Source organism: Giraffa tippelskirchi, chromosome 13 (genome assembly GCF_054371585.1).
Source record: "Giraffa tippelskirchi isolate mGirTip1 chromosome 13, T2T-mGirTip1v1.2.pri, whole genome shotgun sequence".
Lineage (NCBI taxonomy): Eukaryota > Metazoa > Chordata > Mammalia > Artiodactyla > Giraffidae > Giraffa > Giraffa tippelskirchi.
In genome coordinates this window covers 1,655,550-1,672,528 of record NC_137287.1, presented here as the reverse complement: position 1 = coordinate 1,672,528, position 16,979 = coordinate 1,655,550, and the positions used below count along the sequence as shown (strand labels likewise).

The 16,979-nt window shown below is 61.7% G+C and overlaps 1 protein-coding gene across 3 annotated transcripts; it reads right to left on the bottom strand.

Moving 5' to 3' along the window:
- Positions 1–1,751: 1,751 nt before the first annotated feature.
- On the bottom strand, positions 1,752–14,927 carry AMZ1 (archaelysin family metallopeptidase 1). Of its 3 annotated transcripts, XM_081552668.1 has the most exons (7): positions 14,861–14,927; positions 9,055–9,548; positions 8,731–8,898; positions 5,882–6,010; positions 5,471–5,628; positions 4,865–5,041; positions 1,752–3,050 (listed from the first exon to the last, which is right to left on the bottom strand). In XM_081552668.1, exons 2-7 carry the CDS (start codon positions 9,356–9,358, stop codon positions 2,505–2,507), a joined length of 1,482 nt encoding a protein of 493 aa, XP_081408794.1. In that variant the 5' UTR covers positions 9,359–9,548; positions 14,861–14,927; the 3' UTR covers positions 1,752–2,504. The 3 variants fall into 3 exon arrangements, with proteins under 3 accessions (XP_081408794.1, XP_081408796.1, XP_081408797.1); XM_081552670.1 differs by lacking the exon at positions 14,861–14,927 and having other exon boundaries at positions 4,865–4,972; positions 9,055–9,358; XM_081552671.1 differs by lacking the exons at positions 1,752–3,050; positions 5,471–5,628; positions 14,861–14,927 and having other exon boundaries at positions 4,953–5,041; positions 9,055–9,358.
- Between the last annotated feature and the right edge of the window lie 2,052 nt (positions 14,928–16,979).

The window sequence follows — 16,979 nt, the reverse complement described above, 5'->3', positions numbered from 1 at the left end:
CCCATTAAGGTGCCCAGCTGACCGGCGTCTCGAGCCTGGGTTTGGTGATCCACGACTCTCATTCAAGAGATGAGGCTGGTTATGCCCCCACCCCGCCAAAGCCACCCCCTGGGGACCATCCCCAACTGCTCCCCACTCCCCACAGGGGCAGGACCTGGGCTGATACTGGAGCAGAGGAAGGAAGCTGTAATCTCTGCTCCTAGAAGATTTTTATTTTCAAAACGTCCCTCCCAACAGCTTTCTTCAAAGTGTACTCCGTCTGCAGCTGGTGCAGGCCAAGGAGGAAGTGGCTTGTCCCTCCCCATTTCAGGATGCTTTCTGGGGACACTGATCACTGCTGGGAGCCAGAGGCCACGGGTGCAGATAGATGGTGCTGAGAACTTGGTAATGACCCCCCTGAGCCCCTGGCCCCAGTCTGAGCCAGGCTCTCCTCTCTTCGTCACCCGCATGTGTTCTTACATCACTCCAGTTGTTAATTTTTTTTTGGCTTTGTCAGGGCTTTGCTGCTGCACACAGGACCTTTGTTGCATCACGAGGGACCTTGTATCGCAGCACTGACTCTGGTTGTGGGTTACGGGCTCTAGAGCACTAGAGCTTAGTTGCCCCTGTGGCAGGCTGGATCTTAGTTCCCCGACCAGGGATCCAACCCGCGTCCCCTGCATTGCAAGGCAGATTCTTAACCACTGGAAGACCAGGGCAGTCCCTCCAGCCGTTAATCCCCTGCAGAAGGAAAGCAGATGAGATTGTGTGGCAGGTGATGGCCGATCCAGGCAGTGCATGCTCACAGGGACAGGCTTCCCACAAGTGTTTGCCCACCGCTCATGCTCCTGCAGAACGTTGCTACTCCCGCGTGAAGAGGCGTGAGCGCTACTGGACCCGGCTGTCCTGAGAGGCCACACCTCTCCCACGGGACTCTAGGAAGTCCCACCTTTGGCAACCAGGCTACAGGGACCCCGGCCCTGGCCCTCAGCTGCCATGAGGCAGCTTCCCGCACTGCCACCGCCCCCCTAACTGGGCCATCCTCAAGCCGGACTCTCCAGCCTAGGACTGGGGCACACCTTCCCAGCTCTCTGCCCGCAATGAGCCTCCTGAGCGGACAGCTGTTGGGGTTTTAAGCCCCCAGATGTGAGTGGTCTGCTCAGAGATACCCGGGCCTCCTCTGTTCTTGCTCCATGCTCTCTGTGGGGTCCACCCCAGCACACTTCCTGCTAGCCTGGCTTGCAGGCCAGGCTGGTCTTGTCTCCCCATCAGGTATCTCTGGGTCCTTGTGCAAAACAGAATGGGGGGGCTGAAGAGCTGCGGCGTTGCTGCTCTGTTTCCAGGGTGATCTCACCCCTTTTATGTCTCCCTGGTCTGGGACTTGCCTGGTCAGTTTACAAAAAGGCTTAGGGATTCCGTGCTTGTGGGATCACCCTCCTGATTCTGTATTTGTATTTTGTACCGTTGTTCTTAGAAGGCCTCCCCAAACCATCTAATCTCTGTGCAAAGTGCAGGACCTGCCCCGTTCTCTTCTCTCCCCAGACGGGAAGATAGCTGCCCCGGCCCCCCGGTCCCCCAACCCTCCCGCCTGCCCATCACACCACAGGAGCCCTGCTGTTGGGACCAGAAGCATCTCCGCAGGACTAGTGAGCCACAGCCCAGGGCGTGTGAGAAGGAAAACAGGGTCAATCTGTCATGAAAACATATCAAATGTGTGTGCCTCAAAGAACCGGGAGCAAAATCTGACAGAATTAAAGGCAGACAGATGCTTCTACTGGGGTGGTGGATATTTTAACATCTAAATCGCTTGTTCTCTCAACAACTGGCAGAACTAGACCAAAAAACAGACACAGATGTTTTGAACAAAACCCTAACCCCCTTGCCCTCGTGGATGTGGGGTCCAGGCCTCCTGTGTCCAGCTGTCCCGAGGACAGAGCTGCGGTCTGCTCTCACCTCTGCAGGCCCCAGCGGGGCCGCACTGTCCCACCGCACCTGGGACGTCCTCCCCCACTCAAGAATCGTCAGAGGAAATAGCAGGTCTGTGGGCACAAGGTCCTGTAGAGGCAGTGACCACCCCGAGCTTTGGGAAGATGCCCACAGCAAGTCCCAAGGGTCAGGATGGGGTTGGACCACAGCAGAGGACCCTTTCTATGGGCTCGTAGTGGGGGGTGGGGGGTGGTCAGTGTAGAGAAATGAAACTGCCTTGACTTCCCCTCTGAGTGGAGACCCTGCAGGCGGGCTCTGGAAGCTGAGTTTGCGGTAGCGGAGACCCCGGGCTGCAGGAGAAGCGGGCACCTGCCCTGCCACCCACGTCGGGTGGGCCCGACGACGGCCCTCCGGGCGCCTGGGACGCCCTCCCCGCCGGCCACATCGCGAGGCCATGGTCGAGACTGGGGGTGCAGCTGTGTCACCCTCTGCTTCCCGAGACACTGTCCCTCCTATCCCTGCTGGGCCCACGGCACCCCGGAGACTAGGCAGCCAGTGCCTGGGGACAGGCAGGCACTGGACGAGTCGCACCGGCCGTGTTAGTTGTCCTCCGCCTTCCGGCGCCGGGGGGACGACTCGGCCCTGGACGGCCTGCGAGAGCTCAGCTTCCTCCGGAGGGAGGAGAATGTGTCCCCAAGGACCCTGCGCAGCCCTGCGCCATCGCGGCCACAGGGCAGGTCCTGCCGGGGGGCCGGGAGCCGCCCCGTGAACAGGTCCCAGGGGGCCAACGCATCCACGGCGCCGTCCACCTGCTCCAGCTCCCCTTCGCTCACGTCCCTCTCCAGGGCCTGGATGCAGGCCACCAGCCAGCGCCCGTGCTCTGCCAGGGCCTCCCCTGGACCTTCCACGGCTGCCAGAGAGCCCAGCCCGTCCTCGGGTTCCAGCTCAAGGCCCGCGGGGAAGGCCTGGCTCCAGGCGTCGGGGGACAGGGGCTCCGACAGGCTGCTGCCTGGCTCCGAGTCGCTCTCACAACACAGTCCCGAGTCTGCGCTGCAGGGCAGGGTGTCCTCCGCCATGGACGGCTCCCCCGCCGCCACTGGGCCTGGCTGCATCCCCGCCGCCACTTGTGTCCAGGTGTACAGTCTCTACGAGGGAGAGACACAGGCTGAGCCGGCCTATCCGACCAGGTCCCTCGCCAGGGAACTGCCAGGAGACCCAGCCACCCAGTGGAGGAGACCCCACCATGTCCGTGACCCCGGGCAGATGTCAGACCAGAACCTCTAAAGACAGCAAACTTGCAGGAGCTTTGCAAGCCTGACATATTATTCATGGTTTTCATGATGAATGGATAAGGATGTGGCACATATATACAATGGAATATTGCTCATACAATGGAATATTACTCAGCCATTAAAAAAAGAGTGCCATTTGTAGCAACATGGATGCAATTAGATTATCATACTAAGTGAAGTCAGAAAGAGAAAGGACAGATACCATATGATATCACTTATATGTGGAATCTAAAATATGGCACTAATGAGCCTCTCTATGAAACAGACTCACAGAGAACAGATTTTCGGTTGCCAAGGTGTAGAGGGTGGGGGAGGGAAGGAATGGGGCTTTGGGATTAGCTGATGCAACTATATACAGGATGGATAAGCAAGGTCCTGCTGTATAGCACAGGGAACTCTAGTCAGTGTCCTGGGGTAAAGCATAAAGGAAAATATGAAAAAGTGTGCATATGTATATAACTGAATCACTCTGTGACTCAGAAATTAACATTGTAAATAAACTATACTTCACTAAAAGAAGAGAAAAAGAAAAGGAACCACCACCTGCCGGTGACCTGTGAACTCAGAGCCCCGTCCCCCAGTCTGCGGTGGGGCCGATGACCCTGCCTCCCTGGGCCCTTCCAGGCCCTGCTCCCCGCGGCTCCTCGCGCGGGCGGCAGAGGGCAGCACCGCCCGCCGGCCCGGCCCATGCCCGGGCGGGCCGGATTACCCGCTGCCCGCTCCTCCACGGCCGCTCTGGCTTCCTCCCCGCCCGTCTCCTCCTCCCAAAGGACCGAGGCCCAAGCAGGGAGAAAGCGATGCTGCGCGGCCCACTCGGTGAGGCAGGCGCCGCCCGCGGACAGCGCGCTAGGACAGATCTAGCACGCAGTCAGTGCCCGGTAGAGACCGGCTCTAATCAGGGTTGCTGGGAAACAGAGGAGCCGGGCGCCCCCGAGCTCCCTCCGCCGCGAGACAGCCACCAGCACCCGGCCAGGCGCCCGGCGGAGGACCCAGCCCCATCCCGATCCCTGGAGTCCCCGGAGTAGCCGTACCCGCCCCAGCCCCGCCCCTTCACCAGGTACCCGCCCCGGCCCCGCCCCCTCACCGCGTACCCGCCCCCAGCCCCGCTCCTCACCTTGTTCCCGCCCCACGCCCCGCCCACTCACGGCGTTCTCGCCCCACGCCCCGCCCACTCACGGCGTTCTCGCCCCACGCCCCGCCCGCTCACCTCGTTCCCGCCCCATGCCCCGCCCACTCACCTCATACCCGCCCGACGCCCCGCCCACTCACCTCCTTCCCGCCCCACGCCCCGCCCACTCACCTCATACCCGCCGACGCCCCGCCCACTCACCTCGTTCCCGCCCCACGCCCCGCCCACTCACCTCATACCCGCCCCACGCTCCGCCCACTCACCACATACCCGCCCACGCCCTGCTCCTCACCTTGTTCCCGCCCCACGCTCCGCCCACTCACCTCATACCCGCCCCCACGCCCCGCCCACTCACCTCGTTCCCGCCCCGCCCCGCCCACTCACCTCATACCCACCCCCACGCTCCGCCCACTCACCACATACCCGCCCACGCCCCGCTCCTCACCTTGTTCCCGCCCCACGCTCCGCCCACTCACCTCATACCCGCCCCACGCCCCGCCCACTCACCTCGTTCCCGCCCCACGCCCCGCCCACTCACCTTGTACCTGTCCACCAGCCTGAAGCCCAGCAGGTGCTGCAGCTTGCGAAGACAGATGGGGCAGAGGTCCAGGGGCCGGTGCAGGGCCTCATCCACGCGCAGCGCGCCCTGCATGAGGCAGCGGAGCCAGCGGCAGTTCCCCAGGCCCAGGAGGTGACACAGCTCGTGGCACATGACCTGAGGGAGATGGGGCCACTGCCTTGCAGCCTGGAGCCCACCGCCCACCAGAACCCTGGGACCCTGGGAAGGGGGACACACCGGGTTCCAGGCAGAAAGGCCAGCTCTGGAGGCCTGGCAGCATAGAGGTTCGGACATCAGAGAGACAAGGGTTCAAATCCCAGCCCTGCCTCTTGAGAGCTGTGTGACCATGGACAGAGGACTTGGCATCTCTGAGCCTCAGTGTCCATACTCCTTAAAGTGATGGGTGGTCATCACATTGTGAGTACTGGACAGCATAACTGGCTGTCCACGCACGTCCTTCTGTCCGACTCCACCTCCCAGCATCTCCCTGGAGCTTGCCCGAGCCCCCAGCACTTCCCCCGTCCTGTCCCCCGTCTTCTCCCACCACCTGAGCTGCCCCCAGCACTGCAGCACCTCCACGCCCACCTTGCAGCACTGGACCATCCCGAGGGCGCTGAAGCCTCCATCCTGAAGGGGCGCCTCGGGGCCACCTGCTGCCGCCTCCACCTCTGCCAGGTCAGGCGTGCTGGGCCCCCGCGGCAGGAACTCCCCTGAGAACCGGGCAAAGCTGCAGACGCCCACTTCTGGGGGAAGGCAGAGAGGTGGCGGCGCCAGGTGTGGCCTCAGCTCAGGGAGTCCACGAGCAAAGCCCCGCCCCAGGGAGCACAGGTCCTGAAGGCCCCGCCCCACCAGGTGTCCCCATGAAGGCGGCCTGGGGCAGACCCCCCTCCCCTGGGAGGGGCCCTGGGAGCCCCAGCGAGGGAATGACGTCCCCGGGCACGCCAGGCCTGTGCCCAAGCCCCAAGGTGGAGGCAGGGGCCCTGGGCGCTGGCTCACCGTGCCCTGGAAGGAACGTGCCGAAGGTGAAGGTCCAGGCCTCGCGGGGGTACAGGTCAGACAGCGTGAGGCCCAGCACACACAGCGCATCCCCCGGCTTGCTGCTCTTCAGGAAGGACAGGATGCCATCTGTGGGGACAGGGCCAGAGGGCACAGTGAGGTGGCAACTGGGCGCCCCCCCGCCCCCAGTCCGTTCCCCTCTTTCCCCGCCTGGAACCAGCTCATCCCAAAGTCAGACACACCAGTGACATCCCGTGAGGAACGGTCAGAGCTCAGAGCAGCCAAGCTGCATGACGCGAAAGGGGCCAGGGGCCTGGCCACCTCGGGGACAAGAGGGCGCTCAGGGTCTCCGTTCCCAAAAGTGCTTCTTGGGAAGAGCCGCGGCAGCCCCGCGCAGCTGACCGATGGCCCCGCAGACGCCGCCTCTCGCCCCCAGGACCCGTGCGTGTGGTCCTCACGTGGCAGAAGGGACTTGGCAGATGTGATTAAATGAAAGGTCTCCCAGTGTTCGGAAGGTGATCCTAGATTATCCAGCTGGACCTGCTTAAGCACCAGGGTCCTCACGGGAGCAGCAGGAAGGTCAGAGAGAGACCTGGAGGGGCTGCAGGGCGACAAAGCTGACCTTGATTTTAATTCAGGGAGACTCTGATCCTCAGAGCTGTAAGAGAATGCGTGTCATTTAAGCTGTTAAATTACTGCTGCGTAACTGCCCACAGCGGGTGTAGACAGACAAGAGGCCAGGACCGGGGGGGACATGGAGGAGCCCAGAGACATCGGGCAGAGCGGCGGCGAGTCTACAACCAGGAGAGGGTCTCGGAGTGATCAGCGCGAGAGGGAGAGAAAGACCCTTTCCAAGAGGTGTGGCTGTAAAAAGGGGCAGAGAAGGGGGCAGAGGGGTGTCAACAGGAGAAGTAGCAGCAGCTCCTGTCCGGGAGGGGGTGGAGGGCTCGGGCAGGGCTGTGATGCGGATCTGGGCGTCCACCCGTGGACAGGGGCTCGGGGCCCGCAGGTGAGCAGCCCTGCCGAGGGGGCGTGGAAGTTCCCCTCTGCCTGCATTTCCTCCACCTGAAAAGCAAGGTCAGAAAGAAAAGGAAGGCGGAGGCGTGAGGGCCCCAGGCTCACAGTCCCGGTTAGGAGGGGACCCCGCAGGCAGGCTCTTTCCTCCAGTCCGTTTAGCTGCCAGGAGACAGGAGCGGGAGTCACGCTTGTGTGGACAGGCTGGGGGGCTGGCCAGGGAGGTGGACTGAGCGCGGGAGGCAGATCTTAACGGCCAGAAGGGGCACGGAGCAGCGGGCTGGGTCTGACAACCTGGGACCCATTAGCCAGGCAAGAGGGCACACAGTGGGAAACGCCGGCGGAGGCGTTGAGAGGGAGCTGCTTGCAGCCCTAGCCACAGAGACAACCCCGCTGTCAGTCCTGACGAGGCATAGCCCGGCACTGTCCCTAGAAACTGTGTGAGCTGAACGTGTAGCTAAGGCTTATGTTTTACTAATTTTAAAGTCAATCAGGGCTTCCCTGGCGGTCCAGTGGTTAAGAATCCACCTTGCAATACAAGGGACACCGGTTCGATCCCTGATCCAGCAAGATCCAGCATGCTTCAGTGCAACGAAGCCCGTGTGCCCCAACTACTGAGCCCACGTGCTGCAAATACTGAAGCCCACATGCCGAGAGCCCATGTTCCACACGGAGAGAGCAACCCCCACTCGCCGAGACTAGAGAAAGCCTGCACACGGCAGTGAAGACCGAGCAATGCCGAAATAAATAAAATAAATCTTCAAAAAATAAAAGATCAAATGGATTTTAGCATATGGATTTTAACCTAACACATCCAAAGATTTAATATATCAAATACTAAACAGTTAGATTGTTTACGTCGTTTTTCACACCGAGTCATCAACACAGGTGTGCGTCTGTGTGCTCAGCAACCTCACGTGGCCAGCGGCCGCTGTCTGGACAGCCCAGGGCCAGGTGTGACCTTGGACGAGTGGCCGAGGCCTTGGAGGAGAGACCGAGGGATGTCAGGGTGGTACTGACGATGATGCCTGTTACAGGTTGAGCTGTGACACCCAGAACATGACGCAGAAGTCCTGACGCTCGATACCTGAAACATGACCTTATCTGGGCACTGGGTTTGCAGACGTGATCAAGTTAAGAAGTCGGCGGGGTGGGTCTGATGCAGTTTGCCCAGGGTCCTTACTAGACGTGGAGAGACAGACACACACAGGCCATGAGGCAGCTACGGGCGAGGGACGCCGAGGACTGCGGCCACCACTGGGGGTGAGCAGGCAGGGGTGGCCCTGGAGCTGTCAGAGGGAGCAGGGCCTGCCGACTCAGGTCAGGATTCTGGCCTCTGGGCTGTGAGATGATGCCGCGCTGCTGTTCTAAGCCCCGCGGTGCTGTGCTTCATCACAGTGTCCCCAGGAAATGAACGCAGCCGTGAAACTGCGGAATCTGACCGCTCACAAGCTCTGCACCCCACCTGCCCCGAGCCTTCTCGGGTCCCCTTTGTTCCCTGCGGTCCGTGAATGTGGGGCTGGGGGCGGTCTATTCCCCAAGCAGAGAGCGGACCCCTGGACCCTGTGCATCTCGGCGCTGGGGTCTCCAAGGCCCCTGGGGCGCGTGGGAGGATGCTGGGTTCCCCCGAGTAGGGCAGAAGCAGCCGCAGGCATGATGATGTCGTGCCGGGCAGGGAGGGGCTGGGCCAAGGAGGAGCCAAAGCTGCAGAAAGGAACGCACCCCCTCGGGTGGCACCCGCCCTGGACGCCAGCTGCAGCAACCCCCTTGCCACTAGAAGCCGGCCGAGCGAGCCGGGCGGTGGGGGCCTGCCTGCGCACACAACACGCACTCACCGGTGTGGAGCTGGAGCCTGTTGGGGTCCTGACCGGGGCGGGACGAGCAGTGGATGGAGGCGGCCGCCACTGAGGGCAGGCATCTGACCTGCAGGCCCAGGAAGAAGGCCTCAGTGCAGCTCCGCAGCTGGTCCAAAAGCGCGCTGCCCGCCGGCCCCTCGCTCAGATCTGGGGGTGGAACAGCACCGTCAGCCCCGCCTGGCCCCTTGCCCTCACCCGCCTGCGCCCAGCACCCAAGACACCAACACAGGGGGGCAACCAGGAGACCTGCGAGAGAGCGGCCGCAACTTCCCACAGGCCCCAGGTTCCCACGGGCTCAGGTACCTATGGGCTGCAGGTAAATGTGCTTCTGAGTGAGGCTCTGCTTCCGGGGCGGCAGGGTGGCATGGAAGGTCTGGAAGTCCTCGGGGGCCTCGGGGCGGCTGAGGAGCCAGTCGAAGGCTGTGCGGATGAGCAGCGTGCCAAAGAGCGTCCTCTCGGGGTTGTAGGCCTCGGCCAGAAAGAGCCTCTCGGCTGGGGAGAAGGCGGCCGTGTAGAGCTGCCGCAGGGCGGGGTCGGTGGACAGCAGCGCGTCCTTCAGGGCCCGGGGCCCGAAGCTGAACTCCTCGGCTGGCCGGCACTGCAGCATGACGGGCCTGGCCTCGCCGGGGCGGCCCCGCGGAGGCCCATGCACCGCCCAGGGCCTGGCCACCGGCTCGTCCGCAGCCTTCCTGGGGGCCGAGCGTGGCAGCCACACGGGCTCCCCGCACACAGACCGGGAGTCGAGGACCCGCGAGGCCTGGCCCGACCTGGCGCTGGGCTTCCCAGCCTGTCAGCACCTGCAGGGACAGGGACGCGCCCGCCTGAGCCCCCGGAAGTTCCCCAGCACGCGCGCCAGGTCGGGAGCCACCAGCAGGGAGAGGGGAGGCCCTGAGCTGCTGGGGAGGCTGGGAGGACGGACGGCGGGGAGGCCGGTGACCGGTCACTGAACTGAGAGGGCTTCCCCCCAAACCAGAGGCCAGGGCTGGCACGTTCGTGTTGATCTTGATTGGAACACCACCCCCTCCCACCACACCCCCTGCAGAGCGGCCCCCCAGGAAGGGCCCAGCCGCAGTGGGCTTGACTGAGTCTCCCCAAAGACGCAGGGGTGCGGCGGAGGGAGCCTCGCAGGCAGAGATGAAGGGGGAGGCAATGGAGAGAACGAGCCGGAGGAGCCGCACAGAGAACAGATCGGGACCGAGGCCAGAACGGCAGATCCCCGATTTAGAAAGTCAGGCAGCGACACAAACCCACAAACCCTTCTCAACAGAGCACAGTGGCGAGGCCTCCCAGCCCGCACAGGAGAAAAGGCAACATCCTTGCTTTTGTGGGAAGAGAGATGAAGCTGCACTCACTTTACTGTGTGTGCGCGCTCAGTCCTGTCTCACTCTGGGCGACCCACGGACCGCAGTCCGCCAGGCTCCTCTGCCCGTGGGATTCTCCAGGCAAGAATCCTGGAGGGGGTTGCCGTTCCCTCCTCCAGGGGATCTTCCCCCTCCCTAGGGGTCGTCTCCCCCCTCTCCTGCACTGCAGGCGGATTCTTGATCATGGAGCCGCCAGGGAAGCCCACCCACCTCACTAACCCCAGTTTAAAGTGTCGATCCGGAAAATAAACTCACATGTACCCACTCATATATGCATATACGTGTGTCTGCGTATATGTACAAATAAATATATATGCACGTATTCATATAGAGCGGAAACTAGGTGTACGTATAACTTATAAATCTTCGTCTGGAAAATTATATACGTATGATTTTTTTCCAGGGATGTTATACACATATGTGCATATATACACAGATACATACACAGAGGGGTGTATTTTTTTCAGTTACTTGCTGGCTTAGATGAGGGGAAGGGAGCCAGAACTGAAGGCTTACTGAGATCCCTGCCAGGAGAGAGCGTTAGGTATTTCTCTCTGCACATATATTTTACAAATGTAACATCCAATTGTGTGTGCAATCTTACATCCTCTTGACTTAGCATATGATGAGTGCTTTCCCAAATCCTTTAACAGCCTATTTTTTTTAAACGACGTTTTAATGGCTAGCTAAAAACTCCACAGTCTGTACATGAGTCTGTTTCCATTTCCTCAGGAGAGGTTCCCGTAGGTGCTTGTGTGTGGATGTTTAAGGACTCTCGATTTGTGTCACCAAACTGTTTTCCAGAAAGGTCATGCCAGTTTGCAACCCCATCACCCGCCAAGTTTCTAAGTACTCAGCAGCAAGTAAAAATCATCACCAAGAGCACGAAATCCCCCACTCCGTTCCAGACAGGGGAGTGGGGACAGTTACCCTCATTTTCAAGAGGGTGAAACTGAGGCAGAGCAAGGTTAAAAGTAGCAACCGAAGCCACGGGCTTCACAGGTGGCGCCCTGGTAAAGAACCCGTCTGCCAATGCAAGAGACACGGGCTCGATCCCTGGATTGGGAAGATCCCCTGGAGGAGGAAATGGCAACCCACTCCAGTATTCTTGCTTGGAGAACCCCATGGACAGAGGGGCCTGGAGGGCTACAGTCCACTGGGCTGCAAAGAGTCGGACACTGAGTGAGCGTGAGCAAGTGAGCGGAGCCACGCTGCTCCTAAGAATCAGAGCTGAGACTGGGAGGCGCCCATCTTCAAGGGCCACAGTTCCCGTTCCCCGGAGCTGCAGAGCGCCACCCTCTCCGGACCCCTGCCCTGACCCCGCTCAGTGTGGGGTGGGGGGCACACGGTGCAGCCTCAAGGCTGCCCCCCGAGCTCTGGCCTCCACCCACCCCTGACCCCCGGAGGCTGCAAGCCGGGCTCCAGGAAGCCCTCCTCCCCTGAGTCCTGGGGGCGGAGAATGACCCTCCAGGAAGCTTTAGGCATGGTCAGTGGGACTCGGGCCCAGAGAGGCACTCAGGAAACCCTGAGGAGGGAGCCCTCTGAAGGCCAGCAGGGCTCTGGCCTGAACTCAACCCTCTGACCTTCAGCGGCACTGGGCCTCATTTCCTCCCAGGCACAGAGGACTGGCCCCCACTTGCCTCCCTTGCCCAGAGCGAGGCTGGATCGAGCAGAGAGGAGGAGGGGCCGGCTCGTGTCCAGGGTCAGCCCCGAGCACCTGACACCACGGGCACCTCACCGACCTGTCTGTGCTTCTGGATGCAGGTCGCGGGCCCCGCGCAGCTGCTCCGGGCTCTCCCCAGACTCTCCGCTCACCTGTACCGGCCCCGCAGCGAGCTGCAGCGGGTGGGAGGCCACACCGTGCCCTGGTGTTACGGCCCATTCAGAACTGTGCTTTCTGTAACTGAGAGTGACTATACATTCCTCCTGTGGGGCTGTGGGAGCCTTGCAGATGCCCAGAGGGTCTGTGTCTCAGCCTCCCCACGGAGGTGAAGACGGGACCGAGACCCCAACAGAGGACACCCCTCCTCACAGCTCCACCGTCCTGCTAACCCCAAGGTCACTTCTGGACCCAACACCTCCTCTAAACCCACCGCTTCCTGAAACGGAGCTGTTAGTAGTCACACAGCTTATGGGCGAGGGGATGGAGGCTCAGAGAGGGGAGGCCACTTGCCCAGGGTTGCACAGCTCATAAGACATGGCACTCCAGACTCCAACAGGGATATAAGGCAGACAGTAAACGGCAATAAATATTGTCCGTGTCACTCTGGGCCTCCCTGACAGGACCTTCTCCCCCAAAGGGTCTTTCCTGCAGCACCCACTGCCCGTCACCATCCACGGACCCCGCTCGGGGACTTCACTGCCAAAGAACTCCGCAAAGCCACGGGAAGTGAAAACCGCCTGCTTTTCACCAAAAGTTCAAGGGCTAGGAGTGACCTGGGCCCACACTGTAAACCCCAGACTCCTCCCAGGTGTGCAGAGAGGGCCAGGTCGTGTGGCCCACAGTGACCCAAGGCACAGGCGGAGTTTGGACTCCAGGAGCCAGCTACACCATCACACCCTGCGGGGGACCCCGAGAACGCTAGCTCATGCGGTTACATCAACCATCTTCTGTGTCTGAACTTAAAACCAAGAACCGTGTGAAATACAGGAACACAGCGTCCGGCCTCCATCGGCAGTGCAGACCTGACACACATCTCTGTGCTGTCGTGAAGGCAGTTTTGACCTGAGGGTCCCCAGCAGGGTCCCCAGAACATACTTGGAGAACCACTGTTTCACTGTGAATTCTCTACCCAGGATAGCTGATCACAACCCACAAGAACCACGTGGGCACGCCTGTGCCTGGAGCATCCACATGGCATGAGCCAGAGACACTCCACAACACACCCCGGGGCAGAGCCACTGGCCCGCCAGCCACGTAGGAGAGCCTGGAAGACACGGCCCCTTAGCTGCGGACCAGTGTGGGCTGGGGGGTCCACGGGACAGGAGGCTCCAGCCCGGGCCCCAGGGTGTGTGACATCCTGTCCACCCACTTGGGTCCCATTCTCTCCGGGGTCCAGCCATCATCTGCCCAGACAGCGTTTCCTCTCAAGAGCCCCAGGCGGCCACATTCCCTTCCTGGGTCGCTAAGGGAAACCCTTGCGCGACTCCTCAGTCCTGCCGGGTCATCTCTGTACAAGACCACCCCTCGTGCAGAGGCAGAAGCTGGGCGTGGGCAGAGACGCAGCCGCAGGGCAGCGACGGAGGGAGCCGCCACCAGAGGAGGCGCTTCCGCGTCCTCCCTGCTACCTGCACCCCATGAATCTTGGGAACAGTGAACGTTCCAGAAGGGAGACCTCTGGAAACACCGGCTGTCTTTCCTGCTCTGCGACATCCATGGCTCTCCTCTGTACACACCGTCGCACAGGACCCCAGCCACATGCCTGAGCCCTGCTCACACCATCTCACTCAAGCTCCACAACACGGCACCGCTGGGGATGCTGTTATGATGCCCATGTCTCAGATGGGGAAACTGAGGCCAGGCCCTATTTCAAAGCCATGCTCCACACTGGAGCTGGAATCCTTTTTTTTTTTAACCCCAAATCAATGACCTTTAATTTTAAAAAGTAACATGCTCAAATCAGCAAATTCAGGAAACAGCCAGAACTCTTAACCATCAATATACAGGGAGATGTCTCTGCCCTGCCACTGTTAACCCTGGGACTGTGGCCACACTTCTCAGCCCGCCTCCCCTCTCCCAGGGGTGCCCACGTCCCCCTCACCTGTCCACGGTCTTGCTCAGAGGCCCGAGAAGGACATGTGTTGGTTCCACTCCCAGGGGAGGATCTGCCCCAAAGCCCTCAGCCCGGCACCCACTCCCCCCGCCCCCAACCAGGCAATGCTCTGGGTCTCGCTATCTGAATAAGCTTTGCAAAACATCCCGGCAGCTGCAGCGAGCTATTCATCACCGCCTGCCTTCTGAGCAGCCCCTCGCAGGAGCCATGTAAAGGCTTTGGGGTTTCACACTTCTCAGGGGCTCCTGCCTGCTCAGAGGGGCGCCGAGGGCTTCGACCGCAACGGCCCGGCTGGGCCGCAGACCCCTGCTTCCTGAAGCTGCCCCCAGCCACCAGGCTGACGGCTTCCTCCCTGTGACAGGCGGGCAGGACCTGTCCTCCCCCTCCTGGCCCGGCGGCATTCCCGAGTTCTGCATCTCTGGAACCCCATGCCCCACTTTTCCGGCTGGAGGTGCTGCCTGTTTTCCTGGGGAACAGAGACTGAGCCTCCTCCCCACCAACATGGAGCGGGTCAGGGGGCCCCTCCCCACACCCCCAGGCTCTGGGAGTTGCTCCATGCCCACCTGGGCCGGCCAGGCAGTGCCCTCTTCCCGTGCCTGGCCCCGGGCTCTCCCACAGCCTGTGAGCCCCCATCACCAGGATGGAAGGCCGGGAGGGGTACACCGACCCCCTTCTTTCCACCAGCTCCCCTCTGCCGGGACCAGGCTGGAAAGTTCCCAGGCAGGCGCGGGGCACAGAGCGCAGCACTGCACCAAACCCTCCTGGGCGCCCGGATCTGCGCCTCACCTCCCGCGGACCCGCGGACCCCGCGCAGGAGCGCGCCCGCCGCTGCCAGGCCGTCCTCGGGGCTTGCGCGGCTGCACCCCGCGCCGCGCGCTCCCTCCCGCCCGCACCGGCGGTCTCCTCTCGGTCCCGGGCTCCCCGCCGCACCCCGACCTCGCAGTCTGGCGCGGGGTCCTCCCACCGCACCCCTACCTCGCTGCCGGCCGGGCCGAGGGCGCGTGGGCCACCGGAATGGGGAGGGAGGCCTCGTGACGTCAGCACCGAGGGGCCGCCCGTGGGTGCCGCCCCCCTCCCGCCGCTCTGGGGCATCACGCGCGGGCCACAGCGGGCAGGGTGCTGGCAGGGGCCCCTGGGCCTCAGATGTGGGCTTACAGGCGCTGACCTCGGCTGATCCCAGTAGAGCCAGCCAGGGACGCCCCGCCACTCGCAGAAACACCGGAGGCAGGGCGGAGCCTGAGATCTTAGGGCCACACAGGTGAGAGGGGTAAACCGGAGCCACCCAGTAGGGCCCCGGTGAGACAGGTAAACCAGACCTGCCCAGGTAAGGGCCCCGGTGAGACAGGTAAACCAGACCTGCCCAGGTAAGGCCCCCGGTGAGACAGGTAAGCCAGAGCCACCCAGTAGGGCCCCGGTGAGACAGGTAAACCAGACCTGCCCAGGTAAGGCCCCTGGTGAGACAGGTAAACCAGACCTGCCCAGGTAAGGGCCCCGGTGAGACAGGTAAACCAGACCTGCCCAGGTAAGGCCCCTGGTGAGACAGGTAAACCAGAGCCACCCAGTAGGGCCCCGGTGAGACAGGTAAACCAGACCTGCCCAGGTAAGGGCCCCGGTGAGACAGGTAAACCAGACCTGCCCAGGTAAGGCCCCCAGTGAGACAGGTAAACCAGAGCCACCCAGTAGGGCCCCGGTGAGACAGGTAAACCAGACCTGCCCAGGTAAGGCCCCCGGTGAGACAGGTAAACCAGACCTGCCCAGGTAAGGCCCCCGGTGAGACAGGTAAACCGGAGCCACCCAGTAGGGCCCCGGTGAGACAGGTAAACCAGACCTGCCCAGGTAAGGCCCCCGGTGAGACAGGTAAACCAGAGCCACCCAGTAGGGCCCCGGTGAGACAGGTAAACCAGACCTGCCCAGGTAAGGGCCCCGGTGAGACAGGTAAACCAGACCTGCCCAGGTAAGGCCCCTGGTGAGACAGGTAAACCAGACCTGCCCAAGAAAGGCTCTGGCATCAGGGTTACCCCAGCGCTGCAGGCCATAGTGCCAACTGATGACTCACAGCCTAGCCCCACCATCACTGCCCCCCACCCCACCCTGGAACCTTGTCTGGTGGCCTCCCTATTAAAATGTAATAATGATTTTTTTTTTTTAGTATATATATGCCAGGCACAATATATATACTAAATGCTTTAAATGTATTATCTCAGGTCTGTGAGATAACATCCTTTTTGTCTCCATTTTATAGATGAAAAACTGAGGCGAAGGCAGGGGAAGTGTCAGGCCCACCGAGGGCAAAGCAGAGGGCCGGAGCACCCCCGTGCCGGGCGGGCGGGGACCCCGCCAGCAGCCCCGGCTCCGTGTTCAGTGCCCGTTTACAGCGTGGACGCCGTGGGCCCCCGACATGGTCCGGGGGTGTTTGTCCTGGGGGCTGAGAGGGAGGGCACCCCGTGTCATCCCCAGGGTCACTTGGGTGACCAGGAAGAACCTCCCGCCTCCTGGAGAAGCTTTCCCCTGCATTTTGGGAGACGAGGAGCCGCCTGCCCGGCTCCCATAAAGTCTCTGTCTGCACAAGGGTCCCGTCTCTGGGGGCGGGCCCCGAGGGAGGGGCTCGGTTCTCAGGACGCGCACCTTGAGGGCCACCGTCTGTCCCGTCTCCAGGTCGGCGTGGCTGGTCGGCAGCCTCCTGTGCAGTCCCCAGAGCTGCCCGGGGCCACCATCCCAAGGTGGGAGCGGACCGGGATGGGGAGGAGCCCGGCTGTGAGGGCCGGCATTATCGCCCCAGCCCCAGGGGGAGACGCTGCCTCCTGCTGCCCTCTGTCTCCTTGGGAACCTTTACGATAAGGGCTTCCTTTGAGGCGAACGTTGACCCGGCTCTGGACTGCCAGCTCCCAGGCCTTCCCGGCAGCCCGCCCACCCCCGCCTGCCCGGCCTCATTCTGGAGAAATGCCCCATGCGTGGCTGAGGGCTGTGTCGCCATCGTCCCCAGCATTGCTGGGGAATTCTGTTTAAGCCTTAAGAAATGATCCTACAACAATAGACATCCATTGTAGAAGATTTGGAAAGTTCTAACAAATTTAAGAAACAAAAAAGACCCCAT